The sequence below is a fragment of the Rhincodon typus genome, chromosome 1 (assembly GCF_021869965.1).
Source record: "Rhincodon typus isolate 14 chromosome 1, sRhiTyp1.1, whole genome shotgun sequence".
In the NCBI taxonomy this organism is placed as follows: domain Eukaryota; kingdom Metazoa; phylum Chordata; class Chondrichthyes; order Orectolobiformes; family Rhincodontidae; genus Rhincodon; species Rhincodon typus.
In genome coordinates, this window is record NC_063332.1 from 117,783,739 (window position 1) to 117,807,947 (window position 24,209).

Consider the following 24,209-nt stretch of genomic DNA (forward strand, 5'->3'; position numbering starts at 1 on the left):
GATGAAGGGTCTAGGCCCGAAACGTCAGCCTCTCTGCTCCTATGATGCTGCTTGGCCTGCTGTGTTCATCCAGCCCTGCACCTTGTTGTCTCGGATTCTCCAGCATCTGCAGTTCCTACTATCTCCAAAATCTTATCATGTCAGTTTTAAATGGGAGATTCCTTTAAAGCTTTAAAGTGTGTGCCCTAGTTCTGCTGTCTCCCACAAAGGCATTCTTCATTTTAGTGTTCACCCCATTTGGTCCCACAGGATCTTGTATATTTCATTCAGATCGCATCTCCATTGAATACTGGTCCAATCTGACCGTGCAGTGTCTTCTCATTAGATAATCTCCTTGTTGCAGGAATTAGTTGAGTGAGCTTTGTCCAAACTGTCTAATGTAATTAGGCCTTTTAAATGAGGAAATCATATCTTCACATAGGACAGGTATGGTTTCAACAATGCCCCATACCAGTGTAGTAAAATGACCCTACTTTTATATTCCATTCTACTTGCAAAAAATGATGACAATGTTCCAATTATTATCTTAATTGCATACTGTACCTGCACGCTCTCTTATGTTTCATGTACCAGGTTACTTAAATCCCTCAGTACCACAGGATTCTGCAGTCTCTCTCAATTTAAATAGTGTACTGTTTTTCTATTCTTGGCTAAGTGGGCAAGTTCACATTTTCTGACAGTATATTTATTTTTCACCTGCTTGCTTAACCTACCTATATTATTTTGCAGCTTCCCATGTTCTCTTGAACTTACTTGCTTACCCAACTTTGTCATTAACAAATTTAGCAGACATAAAGTAAGTCCCTTCCTCCAAGTTATATCAATTGTAAATAGTTGACACCATAGCATTGGTCCCTGAGGCACTCTACTCACTACAGTTTGCCAACCTGAAAATGAGGTTTTTATCCCTATCCTCTGCTTTCCAACCAATGTGTTATCACCATGAGCTGTTACTTTACATTTTAATCTTTGTGTCAATTTATCAAATGCCTTTGGAAATCCAAATATACCACCTCATAGGTTACCCTTCATCCAATTGCTTATTATTTCCTGAAAACTTTTTTTATATAAATTAGTCAAAAGTGATTTCCATTTCACAAAAACATGTTGACTGCCTGATTTCATTAGGAATTTCGTAGTGCCCTGCTGTAATCTCCAGAATGTATTTTCATATTTTCTTCATAACAAACATTAGGTTCTTTGGCCTGTAGTTTCTTACTGTCTATATCCCTCCTCCTTTTGAATAGAACTGTTACATTCACTCATTTTTTGATCTGAAGGGCTCTTTCCAGAGTCAAGGAAATTTTGGAAAAGTACAACCAATGCACCAATCTGAGCAGCTACTTCTCGAAGATCCTGTGATGCAGGTCATCAGATTTTCAGGGGACTTGTCAAGCTTTAGTTCTGAGTTTCAAATTATCATGTTGTCCATCCTGGGTGTTAATTTTAATGCGTCAGATCGTGCAGTGATCATTATGCTTGCCTTTCATGCCGACCCTTCATACAGGCTGCAGTTGCATAGTGCTTTTGAGCCTGAATAAATGATTTAGCAGTATGTGTTTGAATCCCACCATGGTAATTTGGGAATTTAAATGCAGTTATTCTAATAAATCTGGGATTAAAAAGCTGTTAGTAGTAATGGACACCATGTGACTACCAGATTATCATAAAAATTCATCTGGTTCTAATTGTCTCCATGGAAATCTCCCATCCTTAACCTGATCAGTTGATTTGCAACACCAAACTCTCAGTCATGTGATTGACTCCTAACTATCTGACTCTTTGAAATGGTTTAGCAAGCCACTCAATAGTATTCCAGAAGATACCTTATTACCACCTTCTCAAGGGCAGTAGTTGTGATTAGTAAGTGTTGGCATAGCCAGCAATACCAAGATTCTCAGAGTTAAAAAAGAATGCTCTTTTAAGGCTTTGTGAGATACTTTGCTTTCCCTCTATAATTAGGTTGTGGGATTGTTTAGATTCCTGTCTGCAATTGCGACTCAAACCTGTCTCTTTCAATTGTGGCTGGATAATTTGCCATCTTCCTCCCCTGAGCTACCTTACACCTGCGATAGTCTGTTAATCTGAAACTTTGACTGGATCCAGCCCCCACCCTTCTCACTGTTGTCATTGCACATCTTCCGTCACCCATTTAGCACAATGACAAAATGCTGGCACATCAGTATGAAATTTTATAATTTAATATATATTTGTTCAAAATCAAATAAACAAGTTTTATATAGCAAGTCTTGCAGCCTATAGTTCCCTAGGTATTAAACCAACCTTTCAAACAATTCCATGGTTGCCCAACTGAAATAAGGTGGCACATTCAGTGCATCTACCCCAATACAAATGGTGTATTCTAACGATGAGAAAATTTCACAAATGCTCATTTACCTGAATTTTTACTGTAGAAATGATGCTGATACTAACAGCACTTAATATTATTTACATCGAAATAGGACAGAAACATCCAACTACTGCAATTTAGCTATGGGAATCCAAAAATTCCTGCCTAAATTTATTCTTCCAAATGCTTTTCACAAACAGCACCTTGACGTCTGACTTAGCATTACACTACTTTAAAAGACATGAAGTTGTACTTCAGATTATAAATAAGCTTGTCAGAGAATGTTAGGACTTGTGCATTTCAATACTAAATACCTATTAAATATGTGGTACCTCTTAATTTATTACCAAATAACTTTCTTGCTGAAAATTATTGAGGGAGAGGTGGTGGTATAGTAATTTTGTCACTGTGAAAGCAGTTCAGAGACACAAGCTAATGCTCTGGGAATAAGGGTTCAAATTTGACTTCAGTTAATAAATCTGAAATCAAAAGCTAGTCTAATGGTGATGATGAAACTTGTGGTTATAAAAACCTATCTGTTTCACTAATGTACTTTAAAGAAGAAAACTGCTTTCTTACCTGGTTTAGAGCAGGGTAATGAAATGAATTTCTTAACTTCCATGTGGGATGGCTCAGCAAGACCACTTGGCATCAACTGAGGTACCAAAATGGCCAATCAAACTCAGCCCTATCAATCCTGCAAAGTCTTCCAACATCTTGTAGCTTGTACCAAAACTGGGAAATCTGACAAGTGAATCATACCTTACAGACAATACCCCAGGCACCACTCTTTGATCTGTCCTGCCAGTGGGACAGGACAGGGTGCAGCACAGTGGTGTATCAGTTCAGAGGCAGTTTCCCTTGGAATCTTGGTATTGAGTCCAGACCCAGGAAATATAATTTCATCAGGTGAAAGTTGGGTGACAACCACTCTTTTCCCACACTTGCCATTCACCTTATCTGTACTCTTCATGATTTCATAAACCTCTTTAAGGCCGCCTCTCAACCTCCAACACTCCAGTAAAAAAGGTCCCACCCGATCCAGCCTCTCCTTATAACTCAAACCCTGCATTCCTGGCAGCATCTTGGTAAGTCTCTTCTGAATCTGCTCTATCTGAATAATATCTTTCCTGTAACAGTGTGACCAGAACTGGACACCGTACTCCAGGAGAGGTCTCACCAACGTCCTGTGCAATCTCAACATAACGTCCCAACTCCTAGACTCAAATGTCTGAGCAATGAGGGCAAGTATGCTAAACACCTTCTTAATCACCCTATCTGTGTAATGCAAATTTTAAAATTTAAGTTTAATTCCATCTTCAGCCAGAAGTGCAAAGTGTTTGATCTCAGTCTCCTCCTGAGTTTGCCAGCAAACCAGTCTTAAGCCAATTAAATTTACTCCATGTGAAATCACATAGCTCAAATCTCTGGATACAGCAAAGAGCATGGGCCCCTGATTATATAGCGGCAATGGTGTTGAAGACTTGAGCTCCAGAACTAGTTGTGCCTCTACCCAAGCTGTCCCGGGATAACTGAAATACTGGCATCTACTGAGCAATGTGGAAGATTGCTCAGGTATATCCTGTACTCGGAAAGCAGAACAAATCCAACTGGGCTGGTGGCACCCATTCACCTACTCAGTCATCAACTAAGTGATGGAATTTGTCATCAACAGAGCTATCAAATGCACTTGTTCAGTAACAATCTGCTCACTGGTGCCTAATTTGTGGTCTGTCAGGGTCACTCAGTGATTGTTAGAATTCAATAATTTCAGCCCCAGCATGTTACTACAGGAATTCTTCAAAGTAGTGTCTTGGGCTCAACCATGTTCAGTTGCTTCATCAATAACACTCCCTCCATCATAGGGTCAGAAGTGGGAATGTTCACCAATGATTGTGCAATGTTCAGTACCACTCATGACTCCTCAGATACTGAAGCTGTCCATGTCCAAATGCAGCAAGACCTGGGCAGCATTCAGGCTTAGGCTGACAAGTGGTAAGTAACATTCGTGCCATGCAAATGTTGGATAATGACCATTGCCCAGAAGAGAGAATCTAACCATTTCCCCTTGGCATTACCATCACTGAATTCTCCATCACCATCCTGACGGTTATTGGTGATGAGAAAGAAAACTGGACTAGGCATATAAATACTGCGGGTGGGCTCATGTAGTGCAGGGGTGGTATCACCATCTCTAAGCTGGGAGATCTGGGTTCAAAGTGGAATAACCTTTCTGAACAGCTTGATTGGAAAATATCTATAAATACTATAGCTACAAGAACAGGTTACAGGTTGTGAATGCTGCGGCGATCAACTCATCAGCTGTATTCAGAAAGCCTGTCCACCATCTACAAGGCACAGGTCGGGTGTGTGATGAAACACTCCCCACTTGACTGGATAAGTCCAGTTCCAACAACACTGTAGAAGGTAACTCCACTTTGGTCAAAACTGACACGCGTCCACCAACTTCAAACACTCAGTCCCTTCACTGACACAGTCGCAGCAGTATGTACCAGCTTCACTGCAGCTACTTGCTGACACTCCTTCCAAACCTGCAACCTTTCTGACCTAGAAGGATAAGGTCAGTAGATGCACACAATCTACAAGTTCCCCTCCAAGTTGCACACCAGCCTAGCTTGGATCTATATCGTCATTTCTTTAATGTCACTGAGTCTGAGTGTTGGAACTCATTACTGTAAGTGTCACCAAACCCTAAGGACTGAACCTGTTAATGAAGGCAGCTCACAACTATCTTCTCTCGGGTAATTTAGAAATGGCAATAAATGCTGGCCTAGCCAGCAATGTCCACATTCCCACAAACAAATAAAGAAAAAAAAAAAATGGATTTTAGACCTGTGGAGTCTTATTTGTTCAAATTTTAGTTACTGTAGGAATATGTAAACAAAAAGAAGTTGCTTTATTTCTAAACCTTTCCAAAAGGCACTCCCACAGAAGCACTTTCCCCAACATGTACGTAATCATCCACAACTTATCAAGGACAGCAAGAGTTCTGGTATACTTGTACAATAATGGTTGAACTGATATTGTTATCATGTCACCAGCACATTTTGATAAATGTGTATTGATATCTCACATCATTTTCACTTTCTGCAGAAGTGATGCTGCAAAGTTTCTCAGTTTTTGGAACAAATACTGAAAGACATACCATTTCCTCTGAAGGGATGACACAAAGATAGATGAAGGAACAAGTAGTGCTGCGGAGATGGGGAGGCTGCCGAAGGACCTGGACAGGCTTGGAGAGTGGGCTAAAAAGTGGCAGATGGAATATAATGTGGGAAAGTGTGGGAAATATAATGTGAAGTAATGCACTTTAGTAGGAAGATAGAGGCATAGACTATTTTCCAAAAGGGAGAATGCTTTGAAAATCTGAGCCACAGAGTGACTTGGGAGTCCTCGGCTGTGGAGGGCAAACACAAATCGAGTGCTGTCTTTAGATTCCCAGCTGCACAAAATATCAGCGGGAGTAACTGGACAGTAATCTTATATGCTCAGGCCAAAGAACTCTGACATCAAATGTGGCGTTCCTGTTGTCTCACAGCTGAAGTTGAATAATGCAGCTCAACACAAAGGCTTGCATTTGCTAAAGCTTGTGTAACATTGACACATACTTGACATTGTAACAATTTTGCTTCATACAGTTGTAGAAATGGGTTTCTGTGGAACGGAAGTAAGAAGATGAATGCTTGAGTATCTGAAAACTGGATTCCTCTTTCAGATGTTCCAATACTTATTTCAGAAGGTGTCGACAATTTCTGTTCCCTATGGGTTTGCCAGTGCCTTCTCTATTACCGGTATTTTTCTAAAACTGCTTTTCATAATGGAAAATATCATCTGTAATATAAAACTAGTGTTTTGGAATGTTTCAGCATTTTCAGCTTCTGCATAAATGCTGTTTCTATGGAAATTGAACTGTCATACAAAACCACAAGGTAATTATGATTGAGGAAGGTCATTTGGCCATCTCCATTCACCAAACGAGAAGGATGAAATTGTTTTACAGCTACATTTGTTTCTTAAATGATCCAAATGTCCTTTCCATTACAATTCTGAAAAATGTCCCTTTTAACGCATAGAACCATCTGCTGATTCAGGTCCCAAAAATAACTTGAAATAGTTGTAACCCGTCTGCCAATTTAATAGAAAAAAACCCATGGGATAAATATATTTTTCTGATTCCTATTTACTTGAAATTTAGATGGCATTATATGTAGAAAGTTGCTTTTTCTTGTGTTGTCGCTGCTGTATGCGCTTGCTTGCTGTGTGTCTCTATTTCTCTTCCTGGCCCTCGCATCACAAGCTCTCTGCACATGAATGATTTGCATGTTAACCTGCTAAGTGCCCCAGAAATGATGTCACTCCAACACGTGACAGCAGGTTTCTTGCTCTGATGTGTTATCTATTGTCTGTGTATGTGAAATGGCATGTTCTGGATAGATGCATTGACTGAGCCAGTTTTCTTTTTGTGCTAGGTCTTAATTGCCATTCTCAGAAGCTGTACAATATGAATTTGGCTTAAGTTGATCTGAATTTAGCTTACTAGCTGCTATTTTAATATTAATTGCTCAATCAGTTCCTTTTGACCTAATAACTTTAAAATTGTGAGATAACAAGGTGCAGAGCTGGATGAACGCAGCAGGCCAAGCAGCATCAGAGGAGCAGGAAAGCTGACATTTCAGGCCTAGACCCTTCTTCAGAAAAAATTGTGCTCCCTTTAATGCTTCCATTTTAGCTCAATTTTATTCAGTACCCCCTCGTATTCAGACTTTTGAAACTGGGGATGAGTTATCTGGGTTATCTGCACCAACTCCAGAATGAAAATGCCTCCTGTTTTCAAGTGGACACTGTATTCAATCGTAATAAAATTAAGACAAATGTTAATATTGTTAAAAGGCCTTTCAGTTACTTATTGAAAACCTAAAGTACTTTTGCTAGTTTTCTAAATTGAGATGTCTGCATTCTCCAAACTGTTGAATTCTCTTTCAACTGAAAGAGAGATATTTGGTTTTATTTACAAAAAAGATGAATTGCATTTTACGCTCAAAAGCTCTTCTCAGCCAGATACTACTGAGAGAGGGAGAACATACCTATGTATGTGTGTGTATAGGGGGTGCATGCGTGTGTGTGTGTGTGTGAGATTCCTGCTCCTTAATTGTGGTACTGATAATATTACATGCTGCTGCTATAACTTGTCTTGTGCAGCTTTACTGTTGTATTTAACTCCATTAGAATTTTGTTAGAAATATTCATAAAATCTTATCGACATTATGATTGGACATTATTTATCTCATGGTGCAAGCTGTTTACTCCATCCAGGTCATAAACTAAGCTATGAACTTTTAACGCAAAGAATTGATGGATACCAATATTGCAGCACAACTTGTGTGTGAATTGGCAGCCTATTTTTGATGTCAAATTCTCACATCTGTTTAAGTTAGTGGAACAAAAATTTGACCATCGTGCAAGAGGAAGTTGCCGATCTTTTGTCGGTCTGTTTCACGCATTGTCCATAGTGGACTTATTTTTGTTGTTTTGTTTGATCTTTGCCATAAGTGAAGTACCACTAGTATTAAAATAATAATAATGTGAAAGAGTAGACTTAAATGTGTTTGAATTCTATATTATGGCACCAGCATACAATTTCCAACAGCATAAATCTCTTGAATGGAGATTCCCAAACTTTGTGTGTTGCATACCTAGATTAACCAACTCCCCATTTCTCACAACTCGCAGACAGTTTTAATAGTTTGTGTAGTGCTTGGACATTGAACAACAACTCATTAAAAGGAGCCATTAATGTTACAGGTATATGTGTGTTCAAACATTTGACGTACCTTCGAGTAGATACCATACTAGAGTAAAAGTTGATCTCATGTAAAAGTCGATCCCCTGTTTTTGGCCAAAAAAGTCTTGAATTTTCCAAATATCTTGTGTAAAAGTTTACCCTAGTTCTTCACAGATAAGAGATCAACATTTTCTGAGTTGTCCTGTACATTCCAGTAAATGTTACGATGAGGAAATGATCGGTGAGACTGTATGAGAGTCAAACTAAAACAACAGTAGACAAGGGAAAATGGAGGGAACCAGAAGAATTTGGCGTGGAAGGTTAGCACCCATCAAGTCAGAGTCAGGTACTTGAGGAATACAGTCATATACCTAGCTGAGGTTTTGAAATTTCTTCATCATTTTGTGTAGAAATGCCCTCTGGAAAGAAATAAAATATATACAGCAGCATATAAAATGAAAGTTATTGAAGTAGCAGAGAAGACAAAACTCTGTAGCAGCAAGAGAATTTTATGTTTCAGAGAAACTTGAGAGACTGGAGAAAAATATCGAACCAACTTCAGACAATGCCAAAACGAAAGTGTGCCAACAGAGGTTAACCTAGCAAGTGGCCACAATTGGAGGAATAAAAGGTTGTTGAATGGGTACTTGAAAATTGTCAAAATGGAAGCAATGTTAGTCTTGAAGCCATCCGAATTCATGCACAAAACGAATCAAAGAAGGATGGAATTTCAGATTTTAAGGCAAGCGCTGGATGGTGCACAAGGTTCATGAGAAGGAATGATTTAGTACTTCAGCAGACAACTAAGATTACACAAAAGATGCCTGCTGAACGCGAAGAAAACATATTACAGTTTCACCAGTTTGTAATCAGAAATCAGCAGAAGGAAGGCTGCGAGTTATCACACATTAGAACATGGATGAAACGCCTAGCACTCTTGACATGCAGGAGAATCAAACTGAACTAAAAAGGAGAAAAACAACTGGACATGGGGAAAAGTAAATTTACTTTAGTTCTTGTATGGCTGATGGCACTAAGTTAAAACCAATGGTTGTTTTCAAGGGAAAGACTTAGCCAGAGGAGAACTTTCCAAAAGGAATTGTCATCCATATGCATCCACAAGGCTGGATCGATGAAGGTGGATGTAGAAAATGGATAAAGGAAGTTTGGAACTTACGATCTGGTGGACTGCGCAAGGAAGAGTTCGCTCGTCTGGGACTAGTTTAGATCACACCTAGTGAAGAATGTTGTATGTGACATCCGATCACATAACGCTGACATAGCTGTAATTCCCAGCGGACATATAAAGTAGTTTTGCAACCAATGGATGTTAGTATCGATATGCCATTTAAGGACATGATGAGAATGAAGTGGAATAACTGAATGTGAGATGGAGGAAAAAGTCATACACAAGAGAAGCAGTATGCGGGCTCCATCACTGCCATCACTCCATCATTGATTCATGGAAGGAAATAAAAGCTGACACTACTTTCAAATCATTAAAGAAATGTGGAGTTTCAAATGCATTGGACGGCACAGAGGACGATTATCTACCAGTAATTCATTTTTGTTTCTATTGTCTTTATCCGGTAATTACCGGTACCGTAATTCATTGTGTTTTTCTCCCTTATTCGATGAGCGATCAATTCAGCTTCTACTAATGATACGGTACTTTTGGAATGTAGCATGAATTTCAGCCCCTCAAAAGTAATATCCATGTAATAGACGACCCCATAAATTTAACCTTAAGTTTAAAAAAACTCGACTTTTACGAGTACAAACGATATTTGTTGCAAGTTCCTTTCTACACAAAGGCTTTTATGATTTTTTGATTTTATTCCCAGTGAATGAGATAAAAATGTAATTTCGCAAAGATAAGCTGTAGCAAAACCTTGACAGCCCCATCTGACGATTTGGAAAATATTTTTTCCCACTTGGGGCCAAATTTGACCAACTCCCCCTTGAGTGAAAAATGATTTTGAGTTGGCCGTCAGTTGTGATGTCTGGATTGTTTGCTGCTTCTGTTACTAATGTGTTTTGTAGCGTAGGTATTGTGAAAAAATTTAACAAGGTAATGTTTAGGTTTCCCATCAAAAGCAAGTAATCGTGTAATTACTTTGCCAATTTGGTGAGATGTTGCTTGCTCTAACACTACCCTGAAACAGTAGTTCATTTGTTTCCAGGAATTCACAAATATTTGCGAATATTTTAGTGGTGTTTTTCTCCAAAAAGCAAGCGCAAACTGTCTGCTTTTTTTTGTTGGAGTCATTGACTCAATTTTATCCTGGACATTGCGGGTGATTGCCTTTAGTGGTTGAAGTCCCTGATATAATGAGAATACATGTCTGACAAGCAGCCAAGCTTTGAGATCCAGGCCATGTTAGACAATGAAATAGGACAGAAATAAACTGTCTTTGAAGAGTAACTTTTATTTGAACTTAACTGTTTAAAAAACAAATGAGTGAAGACCTTGCTATGTGATAGCCATTGAACCTCCCTGTGGAACAATAGCTCAAACGGCTCAATTCCCATTTTATTCAAGCAGAAAAATATCCTGGAGTTCATGTTTGTTCTTTTACAAAGTCTATTATCTTCCCAATATTATCCAGGACTTCCTTTTAAGTTGGCAGGCGTGCTTTTGGCACAAAGCTCTTCCAATGTATGTTGCCATCACAATCGGAGCAAATGCTCTGATACATGTCACTTGGTCTACTGTTCTTACCAGCAATGGACTTTGTTCCATTGGTACAAAAAAACGATATAATGTAGTCAGAGAGTATGTTGATTTATTATATGATGTTGGGAAATCTGGAGCCAAGAGGTCACTGCTTAAAAGTAAGGAGTTGCCCGTTTAAAACAGTGATGAGACAAAAGATTTTCTGAGGATTGAAAGTCTTTGGAACACCTTTCTTGAAAAAATTGTGGGAGTAGAATCTTTGAATATTTTTAAGATAGCTGGATAGATTCTTGGTTATACAAAGGAGTGCAAGGCTATCTGGGTAGACAGCAGTATGGGTTTGAAGTTACAATCGTATCAGCCATTATCTAACAAATGGAGGAGCAGAATAGTGGAGTTGAATGGTCCACCATTCTTTCTTGTTAGAAAAACATGACAGCAGGAAGTTACTGTCAGCATTTAACATTAAAACTGCCTGACATTGAGAATTGACATTTAAATAAATGTATTGCCTGGATGTTAGCTGCTGCTGTTTTTTTTTGTATTGACTTCTCTGGACATGTTATGACACCTCAATGGCCATCACAAGCTGAGATGAGACTTGGATCTCTATCTTTTGACACCAAGATCGGGGTACTGCATCACGAGCTTTTTTAATGCTATGCATTAACACAACAACTGATAAGGTTAGGAGGGTAACAGTTTATTATAAATTGATGTCAAGATATATACAGAGAGAATTGGGCCTCATGGCATAGTGGTAGTGTCCCAGCCTTTTGAACCATAAGGCTGGGGTTCAAGTCCAACCTGCCCCAAAGTTATGTAATAACTCATCTGAATAAGTTGATTAAAAATATCTATAAAGAGAGAATTGCTGGAACTGGGGGAAGAGAAATGTTGAATGTGTAGTTGATAACCAATCTTAATATATCTCTTAGTTTATAGTTTCTGTTATTTCGAATCAATTAACACTGTGGAGTGAGTTTGAATTCATAGCATTTCATTTTGTGTATGTGTATAAAAACTCATTAGCATCACAGGCAATTATAAGTGACTTCTGAGATCATACCAGATCAGATTGACAGACATGAATTATTCCTTAATCAAAATATGAGTGTAATCCAAACTGTAAGTACTTCCTTCTAACCAAAATTGAAATCAAAATCATAAAGAAAATGTAGAGAAGAGTCCATAGGCATTCCCATCTTTTGGCGGTAGAGCCCAGCATTTAAGTGCAAGAAACGTGGTTGAAATATTTGTAGCCATCCATCAGAAATGCTGAGTGGATGTTCCATCTCTCCCTGGACTTGAGGTCTCCTTCATCACTAAAGCAAATTTGATCTTCTCCATGTGACATAAGAAATGGTTGAATGCTACAGTATCCTCATGCATGAATCAAGGTATACTAATATGCAGGTGCAGCATGTAATTGGGGAAAGTAAAGGAATGTTATCATTTATTACAAGGGAGTTTAATGAAAAAGTCGAGAGGGTATGCGTTAGTGTCGTATCAATGTCTTGTCTAACTGGAATCCTCATTACAACCTTGGTTCAAACATAGGCTAACATGCTAAATTTCAGATAATTTCACTTTTTCACATATGCACTTGATAACAACCCAGTGTGACATCAAAAAAGCCTTGATAAAGTTGAAGTCAAACCAGCTGCAGGGAGGACAATGACAGCTATCGCTGTAATACAACTTCCTTATCGCTGGAATCACAGTTGGCGTAAAGGTGGCTGATGTTGATTTGTTGGAGTATAAATATCATGCTCCAAGACACCACTGCTGGAGTTCCTCAGGGTTGTGTCCTCGGCCCAAACATCTTCGTCTGCTCTATCATTAGGTCGGATGTGGGGATGTTTGCTGGTGGCTGCAGTGTTCAGCTCTATTTACAACTCCTCTCAATTTTGCATCCATGCTGCCACTGCCCATTTATTCCATGGAGTTCAATTTACAAAACACAACAATTAAGTGTACTTTGTTAAATGTCTTTTAAAAGTTCAGTACATAACATTAGCTATACTGTGCTCATCTGTCATCTGTTATCACATCAAACACTCAAATCAAGTTAGTCAAACATGATTTGCCTGGAAATGTTATCAATGTGTCTATTGATTTTTTTTAAAAATCTCAAAGGATATATTAAATTGCCCCAGCAGGTACAAAATAATATTGTGATACAAAACTGCCCAAATCAGAATCTGCCACTTCAATTATTAACATTTAACTCTATATATAGAATATCACCCAAGGAGTGCCATTCAAACTAGACAACAGTCCATTTGCTGAATTTATTGTTGCAGTACTGATGTCAGCTTTGGCTTCAAGCGCTCATCTGCAACATCTCTCAAACTAGGAAGCTCCCGTCAGCTTAAAACGCAGCTGGAAAATATTATGCTGTGAAGTCACTCCACTAAATAGAACCAAGTTTAGACCTAATTTTACATTGTTCTGCCAGTTCATAAGAGTGTTTACAAATGCAGTGGTTATCTTTCCTTGGAGTACTGGTTTGATACAATGTCATTGAGGGAATGTAACCACTTAATATCAGTAGACTCTTTTCAGTGGAGCAGTCTTTAGCTTTTGATGCTAGTTGGAAGTAAGAAAAATGAATATTTTCGTATCTTATTGGACCTTGTGGAAAAGTGATACAGTTCCTACACCTGGATCAGAAGGTCTCTGTCCAAATCCCACCTCAGGATGTGAGGGCTACAGAGGTGTGTTGAAACACTCTCCAGCTGGTTGATTTAAATAAAAACTATATCTTGGCAAATGTTGCTAAACATGCCTGACGTCCTACTTCTGGTACTTTACAAGCTTGTTGCTATCAGTTTAAATATTTTGGTAGATATTCTGGGCACTAACAGCAATGTGTTGTGTGAGTGTATACTAATCAGTAATGCACTGTCAACTTGCATTGATTCTGTTCAATATATTCAGAACTTGGATGGGTGAAGTTAAATCTGTACTGGTAAATACTGGGGCTAGATGCCAACAATGTGGATCTAATGTGACCGCAAAAATCTTATCAGTGTTTGTATATCACCAGTTACTACAGGTCACACTGCACTTTTACTGGAACAGTTAGTGAATTAAGTTCAAGGTATGGTATGAATTAATCATGGGTGAACAGCTTTTCCCTTACAGCTGCACACAAATATTCAAAACATTTTTCAACCACTGCTTATCGTGGTCTACCAGAATGCTCAATTTGGGGCGCTTACTTTAAACGGTGTTGCTGTATGCAATCATTTAAAAGGCTAAGTCCAGAGGACTGCTATGCTGCAGTCACTAATCCCTGCTCCACTATTTCATCCATAGATCTGAGACATTTCTGCAACAGAAGGCAGTCTCTAGTAGCTCTGACAGTATAATAAATGCAGGCATTGCATACTGACAAACCCATCTACAAATGTGAAAACAAAAATTTTAATTTTTAAGTTTTTTTTAATAATATGGTTTGTAATGTATGGCTAATACTTGTCAAGAATTCATGCTGTTCAAGCAGCTATTGCTCTGCTGCAGATTAAGTTTGTAGTTCTTTTGAAGCTTGTGATGACAAGCAATGATCCTTGACTTTCAGATATTTAAAGGCCTATAACATGGTTATTTTAAAAGATACAGGAGGGAGGGGAAACTTTCAACTACCACTTGCCCATATTTTACCTTTTATAATCTGAAATGGTGGGGACTAGGGAGGCTGCAGTACTCGGGTGGTCATTTGAACGAGCGCTTTGTGTTGTTATAGTAGTCGTGAAGAACTAATTGTAATGTGGGTATCCTGGGTACCATATTTATTGCAATCCAGTGCTGAGCAGCAATTTGTCCATCCACCAGTCATGGGGAAAAGCAGGAAGAAATGCATTCTGTGAAGACCCAGCAATTGGGGCGGCACGGTGGCACAGTGGTTAGCAGTGCTGCCTCATAGCGCCAGGGACCCGGGTTTGATTCCAGCCTCGGGCAACTGTCTGTGTGGAGTTTGCACATTCTCCCCGTGTCTGCATAGGTTTCCTCCAGGTACTCTGGTTTCCTCCCAAGGTCCAAAAATGTGCAGGTTAAGTGGATTGGCCGTGCTAATTTGCCTGTAGTGCTCAGGGAGGTGTAGATTAGGTGGGTTATAGCGGGCTGGGTCTGGGTGGGATGCTCTGAGGGTTCGGTGTGGACTTGTTGGGCCGAAGGGCCTGTTTCCACACTGTAGGGATTCTATGATTCTAATTGAGTCCAAAACTCTGTGTTTATTTTGAACTTCTGTGTACTAGAAGTGGTGGCAGCAGGTGTCAATGAGTAAGACCAAAGCACATTTAATATTGAATTAAATTGAGAAAGGTCAACGTGAAATAGTGCGACGGAGAGGGAAGGAAACTGAATCGTATAAAACCTAAATGGCAGCAGCCACAATAATGAATGCTCCAACCCATGATGATTAGATGATGTTATGAAGGCGCTTGACAGGTTTGAACAGAAGTGCACGCTGATGTTCAGTAGCTTTTTAAAAGGATGTAATGAAGAGGACAGTGTCAACTACATCCTTTTGGGGACAGGAGAGAAAGTGCTAAATTCATTTAGTATTTGGAAGATGAAGGCATGATGACAATAAAATGCCAACTAACTGAAATATTCAGCACACATAATCAGTCAGTCAAATTATTAGACTTGCTGAAATGATTTCATTGCCTGAGGCAGGAACCAGATGAACCTATTGATAATGTCTTAAGATTGAAAAATGCAACCAGAAAATGTAAATTCAAGGAAGCTGATTAATCAGCTCATCCAGGACTGTGCACATGACAAAGTACAAAGATTTGTTTGGAGAGGTCAAGCTCAATATCGCAGGCCATGTCAGAGCACATGAATCCATGAGCAAGCGGGTGAAGGTGCTGGCTATATAAGTGGTTAACCTTGAACTAAGTCAAGAAAAAGGTATCAGGGTTGATGCAGTGAAATAGAAACAAACGAAAGCACACCAGATAAAGAAAGATGTGCAGAAGCTGTGGACAGTCATAGGTTCACGGAGCTCGCTGTATGGATCAAAGTGCATAGTTTGTGGATAGCCCAATCACAAGGGAAAGATATGCAGAACAAGGGGAAAAGACAGTAAAGGACTTAACAGAAGCAAGGTAACTGGGTGAATCAGAAGGGAAAGAAACAAAAACATCCATATCCTAGAAGATGCCAATGAGATTAAGAACATAATGGATATCAGAACTATATATTTGCATAAAGTAGCAGAATCTAACAATTCCCAGAGAAAAAGCCATTCATATGACCATTCAGTCAGGATGAGGATGAACAATAGGCCCAGAGCCATAAATCTGAAACAAAAGACTGATTCTGGAGCATGAAGTAACATCTCTCTCAGAATCTTTCCTGAAAATTATTACCCAATGAATGATGTCTGATAGTGAACATTGTCATCCAATTGTGAAAGAATTGATTAAAGAACCAATAGAAGTAAAAGGAAATCTTGTGAAGATCTCCCAAAAAAAGAAAAAGTCATTACCCAAGTCATAGACTCTACAAAATGGGTAAACTCTCTTGTAGTGAAGGAGGAGCTAAATGGACGCTAAGAGTTTGCATGGTACCAATAATCTTGAGCAATAAAGAAGAATGAGAAATAGTGACTGTAAGGTGAAGCTTGATGAGAAGTCTTTGCTGTTAATGATAGTCAGTGTGCCCTTTTGTACAAATTGTTCTATCATTTGGCCTTGGCCAATACTGGTTCTAGCACAAAACTGACATGACATATGTGGGCTGCAAAGAAGTATTTAACAAAGTTGATGATATCCAGATCTATGGAGTAGAAGGAAAAGATCCAGTCCACCATGTACATGGAGACCTAGAGAGACCCAAGAAAGCTGGAATCAAGCTAAACAAAGAGAAATGCATTGCAAAGGTAATGGGATGGTACTCCGAGCTGATGGAGTTGAGCTGAGTCTCGGGGGGCGGGGGGGGAATTCACGCTATCTCGGATAGAAGCTCCAAGACATGTCTAAGGACTGAGAATGTGTTATTTTATGCCTCATACATCAAAGCACAGTAAACTTGCAAGAGCTGATGAGAGAAGCTGTTAAGTAACAGTGGTCAGAGTCCCGTAAAAGTTGCCACAACTCAAAAAGAACTAATATACAAGGAGGCAATTCTGTCAAATTCTATTAGAGAAACCGGCCATTCTGCAAGTTAATGCTGCTACCAAAGCACAGATCAGCCCTTGACAAGACCAAAAACAATAAATGAAGTTACATCTTTGCATGTGAGTGCTGAGACTAGACATGCCAACATCGGCAAGATTTTGGTAGTTGTGTAGAGATGAGAAGCTTCATGCATATCTCTAGGGCAGAGGGGTAATGGTGGAAGTGATTATTACTCACTAGAACAGATTATAAGAAAAATCTGTGCAGACCACAGGCAAGAAAGCAGATGTTGTTCTTGAAGTGTCAGTTTCAATTTAATTTTGAGATATAAATCAGGAAGAGAAATGGTGCGAGTGAGCAGATACTGTCTTTGTTGTAACCACAGGAGAAAAAGGAGATAAAAGATCAAGGTATATTAAACTTAAAACCTCCAAAACTGATTCACATTAAAGAAGAGACCAGCAAAGATGAAGAATTAGAGATGTTTTCTCAGCAGGTGAACACGGGATGGCCTGATGAGATATGACCAAAAAAAGCCAGCAACATGACCGTATTGGCCTAACAAAAATTACCTCACACTGGAAGATGAAGTTTGATTAGCTGAATCCAGGATAATCATAACTAAAATGATGCAGTGAGGACTTCCCCGGAAGATAGATGAAGGTCACCTTTGAATGGAAAAGTGTAAGTTCAGAGTCACGTCACCTGACTGCTGGATAGGTATCCACAAAGCCGTCAAAAGCATGGTGTCTTTGTGCAATGTATGCCTGAAGTACAGGGATACATAGCAGAACAAGATGATAATTACTGAAGTATCACTCTGATCATAACATACTGTGGGTGCCAATTTATTCACGCGCAATCAAGAAAAATATCTTATAATTGCAGATTACCACTCCTTGTTCCTCTTTTATCTGAAAGGTGAAGATTTAACAGCCACGACAATCATTTCAGCTGTACAAGTTCTGTTTCCTGAGCAACAAATTCCTAAAAGAATACTTTGCTATAATGGACTCAAGTTGCCTCTAGCTCATTTAAGTAGTTCACTGAATAGTATGGGTTCAACATCACTTCACCACCGCATTATCCAAGTTTGTACAAAGAAAAATCTAGATAGTTATGGGTACCCTCTAATAATCTAAGTCACAAAGATCCAAACCTTGAATTATTGCCACTCTAATCTACACCCCTCAAAATTAACGTGAAGTAACCTGCAGAGCTGTTGAATGGGAGAAAGTGTTAAACAACTGATTCCCTCCTGGTCATTTGATGAACAGAAGAAAACTCTCAGCACACGTTGGAATAAGACTACGTTTAGGCAGGCTTTTAATGCGCTTGTTTGGGTAATTGAAAGGACAGATCTCCTCCAACTGTCCCGCCATTCATAATTCAAAACCTTGAATAAAGATGTTAAATATGTAAGAGTAAATGATCTGTCAGATTGTTCAAGGTTTGGAACAATACCTGATAAGCTATGAAGGTGAGTATGCCACGATACACTCATGTTTAAAATTTATCAACTTTTAAAGTACGTTTTGGCTCTTCCATGGAAGTGATTCAGGATTCCTTTCGAGTCTCTGAAATAACAAAGTGAAGTTACAAGCATGGTCAGGCACAGTACATGTATTTATTTTTTTCTTTGAATGACTTTGCAGAGCATTTCCTAAACTGTAGAAAAGGATTATTTACAAATGCAGCATATGTGCTCCTGATTCTGTGTTACTGTCTGGTTGGGATATTAGGTGTATGTTTACTCCCAAACATATCAGTGCAGACAAAATATTGAGAAGTGAGCCCACTTTCTGGTCAGCTTGTGGGCAGTATCATTAACAAAGTTCCACTTGGGAATTTTAGGCTTTGTGACCCACTGAAAAAACAATTCAACGTGAAACCCAAATAATGTTTCCCTGTGTCTGTGTGTGATCTTTCTGTGCAGAGAATTGTAGCCAACCCGTTTCATTTATGCTGTAAATGCAAATATGACGCAATCCCAGAAACCCTTAAATTAACTGACAAAAGGCAATGTCAGGTGTGAAATGGAAAGTAGAGCGTTTTTTTCAGAGACAATTTTTTATTACCATTTTATTGTGTAAGTTGTCTGGAAGAGGGTAAGGGAGCTTAAAAAACCAAAGGCCTTGGAAATCCAGCAGCTGGCAGATGCCAATGACAAAATGCTGCTTCAGTTCCACTAAGGCAGTACACGGTCCAAGCTACTGAGGTCTAAACCCTCTACGGTCCAAAGATGGACAAAAAACTGCTACAGGGCAAAGAGGCAATGAACACCCGCTGGAGAGAGTATTTCCAAGAACCCCTCAACCCTAATGCTAATGTTAACTTGGAAATCATCAACCAAATTCCCCAGAGACCCATGCAAGGTGACATGAGAGAACCTCCCAGTGCGACCAAAGTGCAAAATGCCATAGGAGCCTAAGAAACAACAAGCATGTTGGTTCTGATGGGATTCCCCAGAGTTCCCAAAGGAGATTGATCTGCAGCTCTATGCATACCCAAGAGCTTTGGTCTTGAAGATTTGGCTCAAAGAAGAACTCCCCTCGGAGCTCAAGGATGCTCTGATTGTGACCATGTTCATAAAGGGTGACAGGCTGACTGTGGGAATTAGAGGCATCTCCTTTCTGACAACCACTGACAAAGTATTTGCATGTGTTCTTGCCAATCGGCGTCTGCCACTATCTGAGGAAATGCTCCCTGAATCGCAGTGTGGCTTTAAGCCTTCCAGAGGAACAACAGACATGACCTTTGCAGCACGCCAGTTACAAGAAACATGTCAGGAACAGAAGCAATCACTTTACATGGCTGTCATTTACCTAACTAAGGCCTTTACGTAGTTAGTGCCTGCCAGAAAGCCTGGCGGTTATCACGATGCGGCTGCCCTGATAAGTTCATCATGATCCTGATGCTGAGGCTGCTGCATGACATGTCACTTAGCAGCACTTAGCAGCTATGCATTGGAGTCTGAGGTTTTCACTGTGGATACGGGGATCAGGCAGGGCTGCATCATCTCACCCACCCTGTTCACCATCTGCCTCCATCTCACTGGCCAAAACCTGCTCAAGGGAATTCAAGTCATTTACCATATGAACGGCAGCCTGATCAGCCTAAATAGGTTCAAGGCCAAGGGCGATGTCTCCACTCCCTCAGTCTTCCAACTTCAATTTGCTGACGACAACTCCATCACAGCACGCTCTGCGGAAGATCTGCAGTGCATCTTGGATATCTTTGTCAAGGTATATAAGCTCCTAGGCCTAACCCTTAACGTAAAAAAAGACTCTAATACTCCATTAACCACCACCCAAAAGTTCCTCCATCCCTCCTACAATAAGGGTCAACAAACCATCCCTTTGAAAATGTGGATCACCTTCCGTACCTCAACAGCTTTCTTTCAAGGGCAACATCAACGCAGAAATACAACTCCATTTGAGCTGTACCAGCGGACCCTATGCCCGGCACAGAAGAACGGTGTTTGAAGACCAAGCCCAGACTAGGCTGCTTGTCTACAAAGCCATTGTCCTTCCCACACTGCTATGTGGAGCTGAAACATGGACTCCTACCGTAGGCACCTTTTTAAAGTCCTGGAACAACACCACCAGAAATCACTACGAAAAATCCTGTGGATCACCTGGGAAGACAAGTGCACTAACACCAACGTCTTGGAGGAGGCTAACATCATCACCACCACCACCATAATTCAAAAGCAACTGTAATGGACTGGCAATGTCATCCTCCCAAAACAGATCACGTGCTCCCAGCTGAAGCAAGGTCAGTATACTCCTCATGGCCGTAGAAAATGCTTCAAAGATAACAACATCTGGATCAACATCAACAACCGGGAGGGCATCGCTACAAACTGGAATCACTGGAGAACCATAATCCAGCTGGAAGCTATACGCCACGGAAACAATCTCCATCGCGGTGCTGAACAGAAGTGACTTTTGTGCAAGGAGAGACAGAACAACAGAAAGGCCCATCTACCAACATCTCAAATATCTATTCCCACTCACCAATGTCCAAATTGCAATAGAATCTGTGGATCCTGGATTGACCTCTTCAGCCACCTGAAAACCATTTAAATAGATGCCCTTATGGGGGACAATCATACTCTACCCTACATGATTGCCAGTATAATATAAATTGTTACAGTTGTATTCTGACTTTGAGTTAGATTTGGATTCAAGCCTGACTGCAGAATCTTGAGCATATCACCTGATGGCTCACAGTAGTATTAAGAGACAGTGCCATCTTGATGATGTCACATTATATCAAGGTGCAGAATGCCCTCTTAGAAAATTGCCAGCAATCCTTGACTATTATTCCTGGTAACAATCGGTGCCACCAAAAACAAATTACCTGGTCAAATAGCTCATTTCTGTTTCTTTATACAAGTTAAAATACTGACTGCATTTTAAAAGCACTTACCTGACTAATGTCTTGGAGCATCACAAGGACATGGAAAGTGCTGTTGGTATGTGCATTCTTTTCATTCTTTGTTTAAACCAATTGATTTATTGTGTCCTGGTTCATCAATTTTAAAAATAAACACAGCTGATGAGCAGAAAGTTGAGGGCCATGTGAAATCCAACTTTAAAACCTATTAGTGTACATTGATAGGACAACATATATTGTTGCTTACTTTGTACAACTGTAAAAACACAATGAACAGCAGGCAAATTTATTGAATCTGAAGCTAAAATATTTGCAGGGGACTCCTGCCCTGCCTTCCTAGTTTTTGTAGTCTGCCTGGTATTCTCTCCTTCCCTCACTGCTTATGCGCCTTTTAACCTGTAGTATGACCATTCCTCAAATGTACTGTCAAGGTAGACTCCACCTTGCAGGTGCACAGCAGTGACTCCAGTCACCCCTCAGATTCTGAAACCTGGAGCTCAGGTGACACTTCCTGCAGATATGTTCATTTTCACTTTTAATGAGTTGGCTTGGTTAATGTGATGATATTGAGCTATTTCTATTGCCGTCTATTTGCTGTATCTTATCAGGTCATCTCTGAGTCGCTTATGAGAGGAAATCTGTAACTCACCCTCTTTGCTGGTCTCATCTTTAACTTGCTTCAGTTTTGGAGGTTTGCACATTTTTGAGTGGTGGATTTTTATACCGAGATCTTTTATCTCTTCTACCCTGTGGTGACAGCCAAGACAGGGTCTCTCTCTTCCTGATTTCAAATTCAAATTGGGTCATAATGAAAGATTAACTTTGTTTCTATCTGTATGAATTTCCAAGCAGGGGTTGGGAAAGGTTAGACATTGTCTTGTTGAACGTGATCATATCATGCATTGTGTGTGTGAATGTTGTTTGCCACTTATTAGTTAAATATTGGATGATGTTTATCACATGGACACAGACTGCTTTGGTATCTGAGAAGTTGTGCCCGTAACCTAACACTGCAATTATCAGTGAATATGCCCACATCTTAACTAATGATGGTGGGAAGCATGAGCTGGGAAATGTCTTTGGACATCATTGAGCCTAGCCTACTGCCCACTACATCATCATGAGTCATCGCCTCCAATACTAATTGCTATTTTCTCTTCTCAGATACTGCCTACTTTTAATGGAAATTGACTTTAGTGGCAAAATTGATTAACACTTCTAGCCACTTGATCGAGTAGCCAGACCCAATTGTTTTGCCAGACAGCGCCTTTGAGGCGAGTTGAAAGGAGTGGTGAGAAGTAAATCCACTCCATAAAATTGTACCATAGGGAAACAGTAACACTGGTCTTCTGGAAGAATTCATTTAAAGGTTAATGTAAGCATCTAACTTTCTAGGTCTAATTTGAAAATAATAAAGCAGCCTGATGGGAGACTGCAGTTTGGCGAGAGGGGGAAAGTACTTTTCATAGTAAGTTAATATTCACAGTAAATTTTTAATTGAAATCATTTTTATATTTTGAATAAATGGACCACAAAAAATAACTTGGGTTATGGGAGAAACTGTTGATTCACATTGAAGATGTGGTGTTTAAGCTATACCTCCTAGATGTCAATTTTATCTTGAAGGCTATAGTTCTTGGAGGCCGTTCTCAGTTAATATCTGATCATGTACATTCCAACAGTGCATAGCAATCGGTAACTGCAGAACTGCTTGACTTTCTTCTCTATACTGAAAGGGATCCTCTAAAAATTAAGACCTATTCTGCTTACATCATATTGTAGCAAAAGTCCCATAATAAAATCTGCTCAAGCAGCTTAGCTATTTATTTTTATTCTGACAGCAGCTAAACGACCAGAGTAAAGATTCCATAGTCACTAAAAGGAAGTCAGGAGCATTGATATTTGATAAGGACATGTTTGAATTCATTTGTAAGTGGTTAACTGGTGACGTCTTGAGACCGTTTTCCTTAAATTAGTTTGTTGCATATCTTCACTCATTTCTTTTCCCTTGGGGAATAATGAGGCAAGTGTTGAGAGGATTATCAGCATGTTTGAACATTTTCTGTTCTTCCATGGCAACATGTCCTGGAGCGGGATTTGAACCCGGAACTTTTGGCTCAGAGGTGGAAGTGCTATCTACAGAGCCACAAAACCACCACAAATTAATATCTATTAATTTGTCTAAAGCGCAAATATTTATAGTGAAACCTATATAATCAGACACTTGAAAACTAAAAGGATACTGATTATCAGTCCTAAATATGCATGTGACAGATACAAACTATGGATGCTTGCAAATTATGAACTACTAACTACCTGTAGTGTGCTTGTCCATTTAAATAGTAAATCTCAGGACAATACTGACTCGATTCTTCAAAGTAGCTACCATACCGGAGTGTGAAGCCCACAGTGTTACTGACCCTCTCTTAGTTGCTGCCGTTTTCTCGTTTTGAACCTGACTCCAGCCGATGCCCTGGTGAAGCTTTGCAGCTTTCTTAATAATGCATCTTGGCGGATACACAGGCACCCAACTGCACTTGGAACATGAGCATGCATAGGACGCTATACAGTAGTTATCTGTGATTGGAGATTGTCATTAGGAGAAGGTTCCCTGTACAATTACAGCCCCTGATGTCTGATTCTTTACAAATTTTAATTCCAGATATTGTTGCAGTGGTTAGCAGCTGATCATATTACAAAGAACAATACAGCATAGGAACAGACCTGCCAACCATGTGCCAGTATATTTTGTCCTTCCATACAAAAGATGTCTTCACTTACAGGTGCTGCTTGAATGCTGGCAGTGTGTGTCTGCTTCCACCACCAGCTCTGGCAGTGTGTGTC

General features: G+C 39.7%; 2 protein-coding genes across 6 annotated transcripts in view; both read left to right on the forward strand.

The window, feature by feature from the left end:
- Nucleotides 1–24,209, forward strand: part of LOC109936240 (protein ZGRF1) — a 446,880-nt gene that overhangs the window by 115,353 nt on the left and 307,318 nt on the right. The gene's annotated exons all lie outside the window — the stretch shown is intronic.
- The window catches only part of ap1ar (adaptor related protein complex 1 associated regulatory protein), a 69,423-nt gene continuing 53,999 nt past the window's right edge, over nt 8,786–24,209 (forward strand). For 3 of the 5 annotated variants that reach the window (XM_048601389.1, XM_048601402.1, XM_048601413.1), the window contains exon 1: nt 24,084–24,148. In XM_048601389.1, coding sequence (XP_048457346.1) covers nt 24,099–24,148 — 50 coding nt within the window. In that variant the 5' untranslated portion in view covers nt 24,084–24,098. Of the gene's footprint in view, nt 9,710–24,083; nt 24,149–24,209 lie in introns of those variants that run through there. The other 2 variants (XM_048601396.1, XM_048601407.1) reach the window with 1 other exon arrangement.